This window comes from Salmo salar, chromosome 19, assembly GCF_965601325.2.
Source record: "Salmo salar chromosome 19, fSalSal1, whole genome shotgun sequence".
In the NCBI taxonomy this organism is placed as follows: domain Eukaryota; kingdom Metazoa; phylum Chordata; class Actinopteri; order Salmoniformes; family Salmonidae; genus Salmo; species Salmo salar.
In genome coordinates, this window is record NC_138309.1 from 16,863,495 (window position 1) to 16,880,623 (window position 17,129).

General features: G+C 42.0%; 1 protein-coding gene across 1 annotated transcript in view; it reads right to left on the bottom strand.

Moving 5' to 3' along the window:
- The window catches only part of adarb2 (adenosine deaminase RNA specific B2 (inactive)), a 201,809-nt gene that overhangs the window by 49,786 nt on the left and 134,894 nt on the right, over positions 1 to 17,129 (bottom strand). The window contains exons 2-3 of the mRNA XM_014157458.3: positions 14,208 to 14,294; positions 12,416 to 13,395 (exon numbers count right to left, since the gene is read on the bottom strand). Of these exons, the coding sequence (XP_014012933.3) occupies positions 12,416 to 13,395; positions 14,208 to 14,294 (1,067 nt within the window). The remainder of the gene's footprint in view (positions 1 to 12,415; positions 13,396 to 14,207; positions 14,295 to 17,129) is intronic.

Consider the following 17,129-nt stretch of genomic DNA (forward strand, 5'->3'; position numbering starts at 1 on the left):
GAGAGAGAGAGAGAGAGAGAGAGAGAGAGAGAGAGAGAGAGAGAGAGAGAGAGAGAGAGAGAGAGAGAGAGAGAGAGAGAGAGAGAGAGAGAGAGAGAGAGAGAGAGAGAGAGAGGGGGAAGAGAGAGCGACAGTGATGGCGGTGGTAATAACAACTAGGTGCTGGCGGGAGCGTCACAGTCGAGGCTAAGAGAGGTTAGTTAGGGGCGTTACGAGTTAGAAAAGGTGACTGGAGTCAACCTTACAGGAGGAACGCTGCTAATTTCATTTCAACCTGTGTAGGGATTTTTTCCTGCCCTGGTACAAACGGCATGCTGACGTGGCGGAGGAAGAGATTTAACAGTCTTATAGGTCATATTTTGCATAAGTATTAGACAGTTCATGACGGTTCTAACCTTTCCGTGTACAAAGTGCTTCCATTAAATGTAAAAACATTATTGTTCCATAATTTCTGGCACCAAGCTCTCCCGTTTTTTTTCTTTCAACTCCCCAGGAGTAATAACACCAATGGGGACAGGATACCTACCGTATCAGGCTATTACAGCAACTAGAAAATCCACTGAAAACAGCTAGATATCCTTGTTATATCCAATTAGGAGACTTTTAAAATAGCTATCAGATGTGAAAATGCATGCCATTAGTTTACTGTTACTGACTCTCTAACCCTTTGATCCAAAGGTACTTATCAGGTATTAGAAGTCATTGAAGTTATCTGTGAATAAAACAGGCTTCGACAGGTCTCTACACTCCTAGAAAAAAAGGCTGCAAAAGGGTTCTTTGGCTGTGTCCATAAAATAACCCGTTTTGGTTCCAGGAATAACCCGCTGAGATCCCTCAGTGGAAAGGGATATGGAATCTAAAAGGGTTCTACCTGGAACCAAAAGGGTTCTTCAAAGGGTTCTCCTATGGGGACAGCTTAAGAACCCTTTTAGGTTCTAGATAGCACCTTTTTTCTAAGAGTGTATAAGCATGTGAGGCAGACAGGCAGCTCATCCACTCTATAAGTCTGTAACACTGTCTTATGCGTCCCAAATTGCACCCTATTTCCTATATAGTGCACAACTTTTGACCAGAGCCCTGTAGACCCTGGATTAAAAGAGAGCACCATATAGGGAATAGGGTCTAATTTGGAACACAAACACTCTGCTGCAGGTGGCCTCAGGGTGTAAATCAATTTCTGTAATAATTCATTCGTTTTTCACACGTTCCTTTCCTCTCCTGTTGGATAATTTTTCTATTTCTTGAAATCGCTGCTTGCCTGGCCTAGCTTGGCCGCTACCATCGTTAATTTGTTGTGGCAATATTAATTAATGATTTTTGCTTCATGGCTGTTTATATTCAGACAGATTAGAAGTCAAGAGATTAGAAAAAGAAAACAATCTGTAAAACGCTCGGTGGCTGACAGGGGTCACCTTGGTGTCTCAAATCATATTCAATTTGCCGGCGTGGGGAAATTACCAGGCTAAATGATTCCATAGCTAGGCGTATCTACTGTCTAGTAACGGCCTGCATTCAGAAGAGCTCAATGAGACCACATTCAGCAGAGGGGAAAACATACCAAACAGTTGCATACTGTAAAGAAATGTTATGAAATGCATCTGTGAAATATTATTAGGTAATTGGTATTTGGATTTAAATTGTTTCTTTAATCAAGAACATGTACAGTCAGGTCCAAAATTATTGGCACCGTTGATAAAGATGAGCAAACAAACATGTATAAAATAAATAGTATAAATACTGAGCGATAATGTATGCCCAAAAAATATTGCTCCAATTTTATTCTGATATACTAATACAATTGCTCAGAGAAAGACACTTTATTTAACAAGTAATACAAAAAAATATCAAAAAGATAGGTGTCAAAATTATTGGCACCCATATTTTCATTACTCCAGCACTCCCCTTGCGATGATTACAGCACTGAGCCTTTTTCTGTCTCAAAATGATAGATGTCAAAATTATTGGCAACCCTGTTTTCAATGCTTTGTGCACCATCCCCTTGAGAGGATTATGGCACTAAGCCTTTTCCTAAAATGTTTTATGCGACTGAACAACACATTGGGAGGGATCTTAGACCATTCCTCCATCTTAGAATCTTTCTAGATCCTTGATATCCTTCCTCTGTACTTAGGGACTGCCCTCTTCAATACAAACAACAGGTTTTCAATGGGGTTCTTCTTTCGACACCAAACCCACCACTGGCGTCCGCGGCCAAGGAGATCTATTTTCGTGTCATCTGACCATAGCAAACTCCATGCAATTACAGCTGTTAGTTGCTCTCAATAATAATTTTAAAAATTCTGGCAACCCTTCCAAAGAGCATATGTCTATTCGCGTGGAGGTGACGTCTAATTGTAGATTTGGAGAATTCTCCAACTTTGTCCCTTGGATATTCCTTCGCCTCCCGAACCATCTTCTTCACTGTGCGTGGTAACAAGATACACTTGCGTCCAATACCAGGCAAGTTTACCACTGTTCCAGTGGTTTTAAACTTCTTCATTTTTGCCTTAATAGTGGTATGATTAATGAAGGTCAACAACCATTTGTCTCTTTTTGTTTTTGAGCTCTTTGCATTTCCCTATGGTGATGGATGACAAAGAGATGCATGTTACCTCATTTTTATACCCCAGTGAAACAGGAAGCCGTGAAAGGCCATAATACATTTTCTCTCCCCAAAATATTACTTGTTAAACAAAATATATTTCTCTGAGCAATTGCATTAATATAAAATAATATAATTTCTTGAACATACAATATTAATCCAATCAAAGCGTATTGGTTGCGTACACAGATTTGCAGGTGTTTTAGCAGATGCAGGGAAATGCTTATTTTACTGTGCAGTAGACTGTAGCTCAGTATTTAAATTATTTATTTTATACAGTCTTTTTTGCTCATCTTTATCAATCATTTTGGATCTGACTGTATCTGGAATATCTATTGTTGTGTGTTAAAAGTGTGTAATGACTGAGTACAGTCTGCTACTGAGATGAAGGATTAAACCTAAACATATTCATCATGCAAAGTGGGGTGACATCCTGCTTACAGAACAGTCAATAGTGGCAATGTTGTTGTTGTTGATGTTTTTGTAAGCAGGAAGTTGCCGTCATCATGGCATCATATTTGGTGTGTTTATATAATAAAGATTTTCTGAATCACGGAGTGTACTTTTAACCAACCTTCTACCAGGTTTAAAAATCACATTTGATTCTTATGCATCTCTGTACTTCCCCCTCCTCCTAGCCTTTTCCCCACCATTGTTATTCTGTCTTGCCGGTGCATTTCCTTATGTCTCTAATCCAAGGTTAGACAATGGCCCGACCAATGACCTGGAGTTGTCCTTCAGTCAGCCGAGACTGGCCCAGACTCACCCGCTATCCCCCTGCCCGCCACCCTGCCCGTCGCCGTCTTGAAGATCGGAACTCTTATGTTGACTTGGCAACGCGGCAGATCTTTGTCACGGCGGTCAGAGCGGCAACTGCACCGTGAGGCGAGAAGATAGAGAGGGAGAGATTAAGTGGCCAATCAACCTGGGAACAAGGGGTAATCATTCCACTTAGTCATGTGACCGGAATCCTGATGCCAAATTACATTCACTTCTCCTCTCTCTCCTCACAGTCACACTGCAGTGGATAAATTACACCCACCCAGACCTGCCTGTTCTCTCACTGTACAAAGTGAGAGAACAGCATTGAAGGATAATAGTCTTTAAGTAACCTGTTAAAGAAATACAGTTTGAGTATCCGATGCTGATTCTGTCAAATTAGGACATAGTTTTAATAAAAACTACAGGAGAATACAGAGTATTTTCAAAACTCTTAAAATAGGGCTGCATTTTGTTTACATCACAAAGTAGCAATAACTTTGTAACTGACCCTAACACTGTCTTATTTCTGATGATGGAGAACAAAAACCTGCATGGTCGGATGTTCGGTGCCATAAGGGGTGTGCGTGTTTGTGTGTGCTCCTGCGTCATTATTTAGAGATGTGTGGAGCTATACCGGAGTGTGAGCAGCATACCACAATACTAGACATTGGATGAGTTTCAATATTTCATTTAGGAGCTGGACATTGGAGCTAGTCTTCAAGTTATTGTTCAGGTTAGCCTGAGGCTATCATCCTGGCGTGGTTCTGGATTCCTCTCCTCCAAGACAATATCATGTCCTTGACAAACATCCCCTTCTTTCTCGCTTTCTATTGGCTCTACTCGCCCTCTTTCATCCTGCAAAGGTGACCTACTGTAGGTTTCTACCATTCTCTCTCTCACTCTCTCTCTGTCTCTCTCCATCTACAGAAAAACTCAAAGGAAGGAAGGTCTTTATAATAACCCATGCCTTTCCACCTTACCTAGGATGGCGTTCCTTGCCTAGGACTGCATTCCTTGACTAGGATGGAGTTCCAGTAAAAGTGGGTGCCTTAAGGTAAAGCCTGAGTCAGTCTCTGTAAAAGGAAAGCGGCCTTTACAGAGCTGGCCTAGGGACTAAGACTGGCACTCTCCCAATACCAGGCCTTACATCTGGTGGCTATTGAACTCCTAACCTCTCACATGCACATAAGCACGCGCAAGCATACCCAATAAGGAAAAACCACATGATTTCACATGTGAAATTTCCACGTTTTGCAAGTGACATTTTATGTCACATATGAAATCATGTGTTTTTGGGACACTTCACGTGATGATATTTCACATGAAGTTTCACGTGGATTCAAACACACACAAACAGGGCTTTTGACAATGTTTTCTACGTATATATTTGACAAATTTATATGATTACATTGTGTATGTTTATTTATAAAGTAATTATTATTCATGTCCTCACCTGGGATTGAACTCACAACCTCTTGGTTCACAGCATTCCTGCTACACCACCACGTCTGTCTCAATGACTGATTTCACATGTATTCCTACACTTTGGACTTACAGTACCAGTCAAAAGTTTGGACACACCTACTCATTCCAGGGTTTTTCTTTATTTTGACTATTTTCTACATTGGAAAATAATAGTGAAGACATCAAAATTATGAAATAACACATATGTAATCATGTAGTAACCAAAAAAGTGTTAAACAAATCAAAATACACTACCGGTAAAAAGTTTTAGAACACCTACTCATTCAAGTTTTTCTTTTTTTTGTTACTATTTTCTACATTGTAGAAATAACACTTTTTTGGTTACTACATCATTCCATATGTGTTATTTAATAGTTTTGATGTCTTCACTATTATTCTACAATGTAGTAAATATTAAAAATAAAGAAAAACCCTTGAATGAGTAGCTGTTCTAAAACTTTTGACTGGTAGTGACTTTAATGGTTTGCACTTAGAGTGACTATCATTTGTTTTTCAACCGGACAATGACCCAAAACACACATCCAGGCTGTGTAAGGGCTATTTGACCAAGAAGGAGAGAGATGGAGTGCTGCATCAGATGACATGGCCTCCACAATCACCCGACCTCAGCCCAATTGAGATGGATTGGAATGAGTTGGACTCAGCACATGTGGGAACTCCTTCAAGACTGTTGGAAAAGCATTCCTCATGAACCTGGTTGAGAGAATGCCAAGACTGTGCAAAGCATCAAGGCAAAGGGGGGCTACTTTGTGGAATCTAAAATATACAATATATTTTGATTTATTTAACACTTTTTTGGTTACTCCATGATTCCATATTTGTTCTTTCACAGTTTTGATGTCTTCACTATTATTATACAATGTAGAAAATAGTTCAACTAAAGAAAAACGCTTGAATGAGTAGGCGTGTCCAAATTTTTGACTGGTACTGTAAGTAAAGTAAATCTCAGCTTTGTTAAAAATACACTCAAGAAAAACTATTATATTCATCATAGTGATTGATTCAGGAGTACTATTACAAAGGGGTTGGAACTGGTTTAGGGAACAGAACCGAAAAATAACATTTATCAAGGAACATAAACAGAACCTGGAATGAAAGTGATCCATACTGTTCTGGAACAGAGCCGTTATTTTAAAAGCATGGGAACCAGTTAAGAACGTTCTTTTACGTTCAAAATTTTTTGACTCCCACAACAACAAAAAACACAGCAAAGCGCCTATACAAACTTATTCCAGTGTCTGCCTGCAAGCTGAAAATCTTTGCCATCGCATGTTTAGACTACCTGCCCCTCTCCGAAGCATAGGCTATTGTACTGACATTACAATCGTAATTCAGAAGATAGGGAGAGAGATTTTTAATTCAATGATAGTTAAGGTTACTATAGACCTAGTAATCAAATCAAGTTACTATAGGCCTAGTAATCAAATCAAGTCAAATGGTATTTGTCACATGTACCAAATACAACAGATGTAGACCTTACCATGAAATTCTTACTTACAAGCCCTTAACCAACAATGCAATTTTTTTAAGTAAGAAAATATTTGCCACAAAAATACATTTGAAAAATAAACTAAACTAAAAATAAATATATATATACAAAAAATGGTACACAATGAAATAACAATAACGAGGCTATATTCAGTATACGGGGGTACCGATACCAAGTCAATGTGCAGGGGTACAGGTTAGTCGAGGTAATCGAGGTAATATGTACATGTAGGTAGGGGTAAAGTTATTATTCATAGATAATAAACAGTAGCAGAAGCGTAAAAAAGGGGGTCGATGCAACTAGTCCGGGTAGCCATTTGGTTAACTGTTTAGCAGTTTTATGGCTTGGGGGTAGAAGCTGTTAAGGAGCTTTTTGGACCTAGACTTGGCACTCCGGTACCACTTGCCGTGTGGTAGAAGGAGAGAACAGTCTATGATTTGGGTGGCTGAAGTCTTTGACAATTTTTAGGGCCTTCCTCTGACACCTCCTGGTATAGAGGTCCTGGATGGCAGGATGCTTGGCCCCAGTGATGTACTGGGCAGTAAGCACTAGTTGAGGTAATATGTACCCTCTGTAGCGCCTTGCGATCAGATGTCGAGCAGTTGCCATACCAAGCAGTGATGCAACCAGTCAGGATGCTCTCGGTGGTGCAGCTGTAGAACTTTTTGAGGATATGAGGACCCATTCCAAATCTTTTCAGTCTCCTGAGTGGGAAAAGGCGTTGATGTGAAAGGGGCGTGCTCGGCCCTCCTTTCCTGTACTCCACGAACAGCTCCTTCATCAATCTTGTTTCTCGTTGGATTTATTACGGTGCTGCTCTGCACGCACAAGCTTGTTAGCTACCTCAAGCTTGTTAGCTAGCAATCTCAAAGGACATTCAAAGTTCTGCCATAGAAGCCACTCCTCCAAGTTATAATTCTGTGGATCTAATTTACAGTGCAATCGGAAAGTATTCAGACCCCTTGACTTTTTCCACATTTTGTTACATTATAGCCTTATTCTAAAATGGATGAAATTGCTGTTTTTTTCCCTCATCAATCTACACACAATACCCCATAATGACAAAGCAAAGTATTCAGACCCTTTACTCAGTTCTTTGTTGAAGCACCTTTGGCAGCGATTACAACCTCGAGTCTTCTTGGGTATGACGCTAGAAGCTTGGCGCACCTGTATTTCGGGAGTTTCCCCCATTCTGCTCTGCAGATCCTCTCAAGCTCTGTCAGGTTGGATGGGGAGCGTCGCTGCACAGCTATTTTCAGGTCTCTCCACAGATGTTCGATCGGGTTCAAGTCCGGCCTCTGGCTGGGCCAATCAAGGACATTCAGAGACTTGTCCCGAAGCCACTCCTAAGTTGTCTTGGCTGTGTGCTTAGGGTCATTGTCCTGTTGGATCGTTGTCCTGTTCATTCAGGATCTTGGTTTCATCAGAACAGAGAATCTTGTTTCTCATGGTCTGAGTCCTTTAGGTGCCTTTTGGCAAACTTCAAGCGGGCTCTCATGTGCCTTTTACTGAGCAGTGGCTTCCGTCTGGCCACTCTACCATAAAGGCCTGATTGGTGGAGTGCTGCAGAGACGGTTGTCCTTCAGGAAGATTCTCCCATCGCCACAGAGGAACTCTAGAGCTCTGTCAGAGTGACCATCGGGTTCTTGGTCACCTCCAAGGCCCTTCTCTCCCGCTTGCTCAGTTTGGCCAGGCGGCCAGCTCAAGGAAGAGTGTTGGTGGTTCCAAACTTCTTCCATTTAAGAATGATGGAGGCCACTGTGTTCTTGGGGACCTTCAATGCTGCAGAAATGTTTGGGTACCCTTCCCCAGATCTGTGCCTCGACATAATCTTGTCTCTGAGCTCTACAGACAATTCCTTCGACTTCATGGCTTGGTTTTTGCTCTGACATCAACTGTGGGACCTTATATAGACAGGTGTGTGACTTTCCAAATCATATCCAATCAATTGATTTACCACAGGCGGACTCAAATGAAGTTGTAGAAACATCTCCAGGATGATCAATGGAAACAGGATGCACCTGAGCTCAATTTTGAGTCTCATAACAAGGTGTCTGAATACTTATGTAAATAAGATATGTTTTTTATTTTTAATACATTTGCAATAATTTCTACAAACCTGTTTTCGCTTTGTCATTATGGGGTATTGTGTGTAGATTGATGTGGAAAAAAACATTTCATACATTTTGTAATGTAACAAAATGTGGGAAAAGTAAAGGGGTCTGAATACTTTCTGAATGCACAGCAGATAATGCATGTCAAAACAGAATGCCCAGCGCTTTAAGCCTCCTCAAACTTCTCTTGCTCTCTCCCCACCCGCAAAATGTCAGTCCCATCTTGCACCATAGGCTACACTTGTCTGTCCATCACGCATTTAAACAACTAGCTTGCCTGCTCTATCCACACTGATTGTTGAAATAGTTTCATGAGGTAAATGTAAAAAACGGTTGATTTGACAGGTTAAAAAAAGGAACATAAAGAATTTAAAGGAAAAAAATAAAGGAACATAAAAATAAATAAATAAAGGAACATAAAGGAAAAAATTTTTTGGTTCGAACCGGTACTGAACTTTATTTTGCTGGTAGGAACAGTGGAACGGAACAAAAACAAATGTGGTTCTATTCAGAAAGAAATGATAGGAAAAGAATTTAGGTTCCAACCCGATTTAAACAGAATAATATTCCCCACTAACAGACAACAATACAGAAAAGCCCTCAAATTGCTGAAATAGTAAATTAAATCAATGACGAGAGAATAGTCAGAACAACTGATGACTAAAATAGCAGTGCAGATGGCACTATTTATCTTAGTGCAGAGATGTCTTATACTTGTTGGTAATGAATATGTAGAGGAATGCTACGATGCAGAAATGCTGCTACGCAGCAGAAAGATCAGCGTACACCAAATTGAAAAGTCAGTGATAAGTAATCATGTCAAATTTAATCAGATTATCATTGATTGAAGATAGTTTATACTATTTTAGCTGAACAGCGTACTCAACTTATACTTAAAACACGTGAAATTTGGATGTGTTTCTTTCACCTCAAATTCTAACTCTCACATGTAAAGAACTTTGTTGAAATGTAGAGCCCCATGTTGTCACATTTATTTCACGAGTAGTTTCATGTTATTACATGATGTCACGTTATTACATTAACTTAAGATCATTGTAATCACATGTGAAACTCATATGTTTTTTCTGTAAGAGACACTAAGAGCTACTAGACGATCCGCAGAGAAATCTTAGGATTGTGTGTTTGATGTGTGTGTCCTTCACCACTTCAAAATGACTGTTCCCCTTTCCCCCATTCGACAGTAGCAAGCAGACAGCACGGCTGACTTTCAAGAATTTCCACAAGCGACTGCTTTCTGGAACTAAACGGGTGAGGCAAATCCTCTTAAAATCCTTTTAAACACCATGACAGGAGGTAAAAAATAAAAGTTTTCTCCCAGGCTAACATGAGCAGGTTGTTTGGCTGATGTTGTTCGAGAAAGGAAGGACACTTTGCTTGTCTATTCCTTCAAGGCATGGAAGGGAATGCTAATAGGACATAGCCCATTTAAAGGTCCACAATAGCTTTACTTTTGGTCATGTAGTGTATGTCAGCCAATTGTAACTCCAAAAAACGTATAGCTTATACCCATTTGAAACTGGTTCCGGCTGCTCATCTCACGTGTGCCTGCTGCTGAGGAGAGAGCGCGATGCACTTTTTTTATTTTCTTATTTTCGTATTTATCAATTGTTTAGTCACTATTATTATTGTAAATCATTATTGTTATTGTAGGCCTATTGAATAATCTAAACCAGTACTTTAAATAGCCTATGCAAAAAGTGATTTGTTTAATTTTGTTGAGACATTTTCGTTGACTAAATTAAGTTATGCCTTTCATTTTGTGCTCCGTATTTAGTTTAAAGTTAAAAGTAGGCCTGTCGTAAAATAAATAGCCTAGCATTAGCCTATTGCTGTCATTTGTTGAGTAGGCCTATACGGTAGGCAATCACCTTCGTTGGTAATTCATTTAACGCCGCAATATAATAACCTGTTCACATTTTCCCTATAAACAATGACTTGACTTACTTTTGATATTACCCTAATAGTGTTAAGCATCTTTTGTGAAGGCTTGGTGTGGTATGGTTATTATTAGGCTTAGCTACAGCAGGCCTATGAAAGCAGTGCGCACCGGCACTCCAACTGACTCCGACATTTAAACTTGAGGTGAGGAAGAATGTTTTAGGCCTACCAGACTTACTCCTTTAATCTAACAATATAATGCTTATCTTTATAAAAATTAAGGAATTAGCCTCCTTCTTTATGCCTTTATCTGAATAGCAGTAGTAGCCTATCTGACAAGTATAAAGAAATCCATGTCAACGGTGCGAACATGGCGCTGGCATATCTCGATCTTTCTCTCCGTCTCTCTAGGGCTAGGAATCTCCTTTAATATATATATATTTTTTTATATGAATATCATATAATGGACGTCTAAGCCTATAGGCCTATATGCATGCAATGCCCTGATGCATTTATCGCTCAAATCTCCGACAGCTGAATCGTGTTTGAGGAACGTAAAAACCAATAAAAGAATAGACTACAACGTTTTTAATGCTTCACATCAAAACACAAAGAAAATCGTTTTATTGTAATTTGTTATAGGCAGTTTGTCAGGACACGTAACTGTGGATCATTTGACGAATATGCTTGTTTATTGACGGTGCTGATGGTGCCCAGCAGGAAGTTTCTTTCTCTCTCTCTTTCTCCCAGATCTGAATGGGTCTCTCGGATCCGAACCAGCACGGGTCTGTTTGGGTCTGTTTTCAGAACGGGTCTGACACACACATCAGAAATTATTTTATGCATATCGTGTCGGGTGGGAAAGCCACGGAGCCATTTCGGAAGGGACCAAACTTTTCGGACCCATTAAGACCTCTAGTACACACTACGCACACACTCAGACTACACTGCATACACCATACACACAAATACCGTGTATAAACAGACACGTGCATGCGTATTTTTTGACATTGATGAACAATGTATCAACTATTTGTCTTAAATGTATAGAATAAATATTGTTCCTTATTAGAGCCTACAACAAAATGAATGATACTGTTGGCCTAGGTTGCCTAGATACCTAGATTTGTGCGATTATAAACATGTCTAAAGTGAAAATAACATTCACAGCTGATGATTGAATTAGCTAGAAAATGTTTCCCTGGTAGTGTTTACCTTCGATATATTTAGTTCATGTCCCAAATGGCATCATATTCTCTATATTGTGCACAACTTCTGTTGAGGGCCTGTGCACTATCTAGAGAATAGGGTGCCATTTTGCACACAACCTTAAATGCTGAATTGAAGGTTAAAATGTCCAACCACAGAATCCAGCCCTGAATGACTTTGGGGTCTAAAATGGAAAAGTTCCTCAAAACTTGTTTGCCTGGTCTGATTGCTATTTACATATTTGAGTAAATGAGCACGGGATTGGGTCAGTGGTTTGTTTGTCGATTTGCTCTTTGCTTTTCGATCTCCTTTGGGCAAGAGATTGAATTAATGTTTGTAGATGCTACACCTGGGGAAACAAGAGATTGTGCAAAATTACAATACTCTACCAATTATAGCTCTAGAAACACACACATGCAAAATAGAAAAGCTCATTTTGGGAGCCGTTCAGTTTTCTCTTGTGTCAGAGGCACAAGGCCAATAATTTGCTTCATTTACATCCCTTTCCGTTTGAATAGATCACTGAGCAGATTTTGTTAACCCGCAGCCTGAGCCTTCCAACGTACACACACCATTTGCATGTTTCCACTAGATACGCCACTGTCGTCACACTTCCCGTCCAAAGTAAATGATAAGTCAGCATGCTTACAAATCTCCCCTATCATCATCCCTCCTCCCTCTCCTCCCTCCCTTCATCCCCCTGTCAGCTCATCCTTACCCATATCTCCTCCCTCTTAATTACTTGTTGGATGGCGATAATGTTTCTGCTGTGTTCCTGCTGCTTTAGTTATTACAGGACCCTGTATAGGAGAGAAGAAGCTGCCAGATGTCCCAACAAAAAGCCAAGCTACTCACCTGGGGCAAATGAGGGCATCTATTCCTGCTGGGTTTAAGGCCGCCTCTCCCCTCAGGAGCCAGCCTGATGTTGAAGAGGGCCTGCAAAGCGCACTGGGCCGCCTGGGTCTTGGCCAGCTTCTTGCTGCGTCCAGAGCCCTCGAATATCCTCCCGTCCACGCGGACTGCCATGATGAAGCTCCGCGCCCGTCGCCCCTCTGTCCTCTCGGACAGGCACACATACCTCAGGCCTGGACGCAGCTCGTTGAGCAGCACCACAGGGGTCTTGGGGGCCTCGGTGGGGATGGTCACAGGGACCCCTGCCAGCCGCTGCTTGGCCTGTACCATTAGGTCCAACGTGTGGCGAAGTAATCGTCCGTGCCGGAGGGCGCTGGAGAGGCGCAGCTCGCTCTTCTCCGACGCCGACCGGTAGAGGGAGAAGCTGTCGCCGACTACGCCACCACATGACGACGGCTCAAACTCCTTGAACAGAGTGTCTGGGAAGTCTGCCGCCTGGTCCGAGGTAAAGTCTGCAGAGGGGTTGCCATGGTTACCCATGGCTAGATGAGCCTGAGGAGCGTTGGGGAACTGAATGAAGGACTTGAGGGCCAGCTCGGCCGCCCTCATCTTAGCTTTCTTCTTGGTGGGGCCCGTGCCCTCGAAGGTGAGGCCATTCACCTCTACGGCGATTGAGAACAGGGGTGCATGGACCGGGCCGGTCTGGGATACCATGCGGTACTGGAGGCCTGGCCTCAGCTCATTCAGCTGCACCAGGGCATTCTTTGGTGAGTCCGACCACAACAGTTTCTTGTAGATCAGACGGAGTTTGCACAGGTGTCCGTTATTGTCCTCCTCCAACGGCCGCTTCCTCTTCAGACCGGAAGTCCCACCTCTAGATGTGTCCGATCTGAACAGTGATTGGCGGTCGCCGGGGACAATAGAACAGCAGTCCTCTAGGTTACCAATATTTCGGTTCTCTTTGACCTCAGTGCTACTGGTGCCTGATAACGACAAGAAAAGGAAACAAAGCAATTTAGAGCAATAAAACCATTGTTCAGAATAAAAGTAAGTAATAAATGCAGACATAACTGTGTGGCGCTCCATATTCACTATATTTCAGTGTGCAATAGAATGAGATTCAGAAAGCAACGCTCTTGGGGCAGATTTAGCCACTTGATACACAATGAAAGGGTAATGAACAGATCTACCAGCGTCCCCCAGTCGACAGTCCCCAAAGTTCATAGCAAGGGAGGCTATCTTATTTAAGTGTTCTAAAATTCAAATCCAAATCCCCTCAAATGGGGTATTATCTGCCAAATCATTCTGTAATCTGCTGCAAAATTGGTTCTGTGACTCTGAGGTTTAAGTGGGAGAGTATTTGTTACTGTACCCAATGCAAAGCAGCAATCTCCTTTGTAATGGGAGGATTGTATTGTATTGAAAGTTACACACATTGGGGGATGAAAGAGCAAAGCTATCGGCCTTATTTCAGACTTCTATTCTCTATGAGGACAAAGTTGGAGCAGCTGTGCTATCATGCTCTGATCTTCAAACCTAGTTACAGGGACAACGTAGCATATTGCATTTCTGAAAAATGTTCACAAATTTTTGTTTCAAAACCAGAACATGTACAGATAGATCACTTTCATATCTGGTCTACAGTACAGCGTATTTACAGTATGTGGAAGCAGTACTGTAATTTGTCCAAGACAAATTTCTCCTTGGGATGAATACAGTATATCATAGGCTATCATATCATCAGTGGCTGTGCATCCAGTATGTTGGGAGGAATATACTGAGTGGTGTGACTTACTTAAAGTGTCCTCATCCTCTGTGCTGGTGGTCCCAGGGCTCATGTACTTGAAGGGAGCGATCAATGCAGAGAGCATGCTGACTTTCTCTGTGAACAGAGAGGAAAGAGACAGACAAACACACCATGAGTGCTACTGTGGAATGAAACAGTGTTACTGATACACTAACATGTAAACACACTCTACCTACACACTCTACACATGGAGTACGGCTGGTCTATCCCATCTTTCTCACTCCATTTCTCCTCCTCCTCCTCTTTCTGCTTAGAGAGCAGTGCTCAAACTATTGATCATTAAGAGATATTAGGTGTTGGGGAAGTGAGGAAGTGGTTTCTAATTAAAGGGGTTTGACTGGCCTGTCGATGTATGCTCAGCCTGGGCTGAAAGCACCAGACCCAGCTGTGATGGACTCTAATAGGGTGTTACACTGTAAACAACACGCACACCTGGAGGCAGGAACACCAGGGGGACCTCTAGGGAGACAACCTGAATCCATTGTATTTAAAGGGATGGCACAGCAGCCCACATTACTGTACCCATCCCCTTTAATTACAATAGACCACTGTTTCCCAATCCATTGCTTGAACTCCCTCCCTCCCTCCCTCCCTCCCTCCCTCCCTCCCTCCCCGTTGAACAATACTGAAGGGTTTGATGATTCACAATGACACACACGGCTGCTCTCTAAGAGCTGTGGACAGATCAGCCGTGTCCCAGTGGGGTGAAATTACAATATACCACTCTGCATTGTGACCTAATTACAGTATAACTAACACCAGCAAAATGCAGCTGTTAGTCGGTCTGTCCATTAGAGAAAACAGCAGCAGAAGGTCTCGGCACACACTGACTAGTTTCTAGATAAATCAATCTATATGCTGTTAGCTATGTCTCTAGAGGGCAACTTGTTTCTACCTACGTAATTATTGTCGTTGCAGAGTTTTCTCTGAAACGTTAGATCCTGACATAGCAAACACACCATCTAACACTGTAGCTGTTGAAGTGTTTCTGAAGACATGTCTTCTGACCGTGAACCTTAAAAGACAAACGTCCACACAAAGTGTAAAACACAGCGCAAAATATGAGGAGGGCAATTACCACATGCCGGCATAAGTTTCCACGTGGGCCTCAGAAGCCTTTAATGTATTTTTTATCATCGTGTTGTGCCTTAGGTTCTGCACCACCCACTCAACTCAACAACCTCTGCCAAGTGTTGACGTTCACTGGGCTGTGAGGGGCTAGAGAGAGAGACAGAGCCAACCCACTGATATGTATGACATCATCAGCCTGATGACTAACAAAGAGTAGAACTCATTCAGGACAGGTTTACAGTAAATGTTGGCCTCAGATCTTAGATCTAGTTAGGTATGGCACAGTAGTAAAGAAAAACAAGTTTTAACATACTGTAGGTATTGCTTAGGTAAACTGATAAGATATTAAGTCAATCATACATACAGTAAGGACAGAGATTCTGATAGAGATGGATTTTGGCACTGGGGATTGTGAAGAGAACAACCTACACCTTGTAAAATAGGGATTTACCTGTTGTATAATACAGCTCTTATTAAAACCAGGTTTGCCAAGTTTGGCAAATGAAGTGTGTGTTTATGCATGCATGTGTATGTGTGCATGCAAACTCACAATGAGCAGATGATAAGGGCCCTGTCTACTTTATCCTTTCTTTTCCTGGTTCAGTGCAGAGGGAGGGTAATGAGCCAATCACATTTCCCTGTGGTTCCTTCCACATAACGGATGGGTCAGATGAGCGACGGGAGACATTAGAAATAGGCACTGAGGGAAATCATTGACTGGCTTTCTCCCCCCTCCTCTCTCTCCATCTCGGTCTGTCTCGCGGGCCACAGATTAAACAGCTCTGAACTGGTAAATGAGAGAGGCTGCATTGTCTCAGTGAGCTGCCGGCCACACTTAAAATCTGATTTCTGTCCGATGGCTCAGCTGATCGCTAAGCAGCTGATCACTAGCTGCATAAATAAACAGCTTGTGTGTGTGTGTGTGTGTGTGTGTGTGTGTGTGTTTGTGTGTGCCAGTGCATGTGAGTAAATTACTCTCCAGTCAGTGTGTACACACATAAATCCACTGGCTTACATAAAAACCAACACATTTCTTTTACAGCCAAGATTCATGACTGCATTTAACTGCTGTATTGGAGCTAGCTCCCAGGTTGGTCCAAATAGCACCCTATTCCCTATATAGTGCACTACATTTGAGCAGGACCAATAGGGCTATGGTCAAAAGTAGTGCACTATAAAGTGAATAGGGTGCCATTTGGGAGACACTTCATTTCTTTATTTTAATCGTTTTTTTTGTGTTAATTTTACCTTTAACTTTATACTTCTTCACCCAATGCCTTTCTACATTTGATCATCTCTTGTTTGTACAGTGCTTCAGATCATACCAACAATCTCAAGTGCTGTCATAAACTGTCATGATAGGCTGTGCCAAACATTATAGGATTCATTAAAGGATTATGCAGACATATTGACAGGCAAGGTGGGAATAGCAGTATGTCATCCAAGGACTGAGTGATTGGGGTGTGCGTGTGTGTATGTGTCTGTGTGTCTCTGTGTGTGTCTTTGTGTGTGTCTTTGTGTGTGTGTGTGTGTGTGTGTGTGTGTGTGTGTGTGTGTGTGTGTGTGTGTGTGTGTGTGTGTGTGTGTGTGTGTGTGTGTGTGGGTAGCAGTCGGATGGATATTTAGCACCTGATTAGTGCCACAGAAGACAGAGGAGCCAGGCCATCTGCTTTACATGTGTTCTCCTGGACCATGCCAAGGACAGGGCTTTAGGAGACAACCCAACCCAAAGACACAGCCCACAGCCAGACCTAGCTTTCTACCCCAACACCACCAGCCCTAGCACCAGCCCCCCCAGTGCCAGCTGCCTAGCCCCAGCCCCAGTCTTGCCCCAGTCCA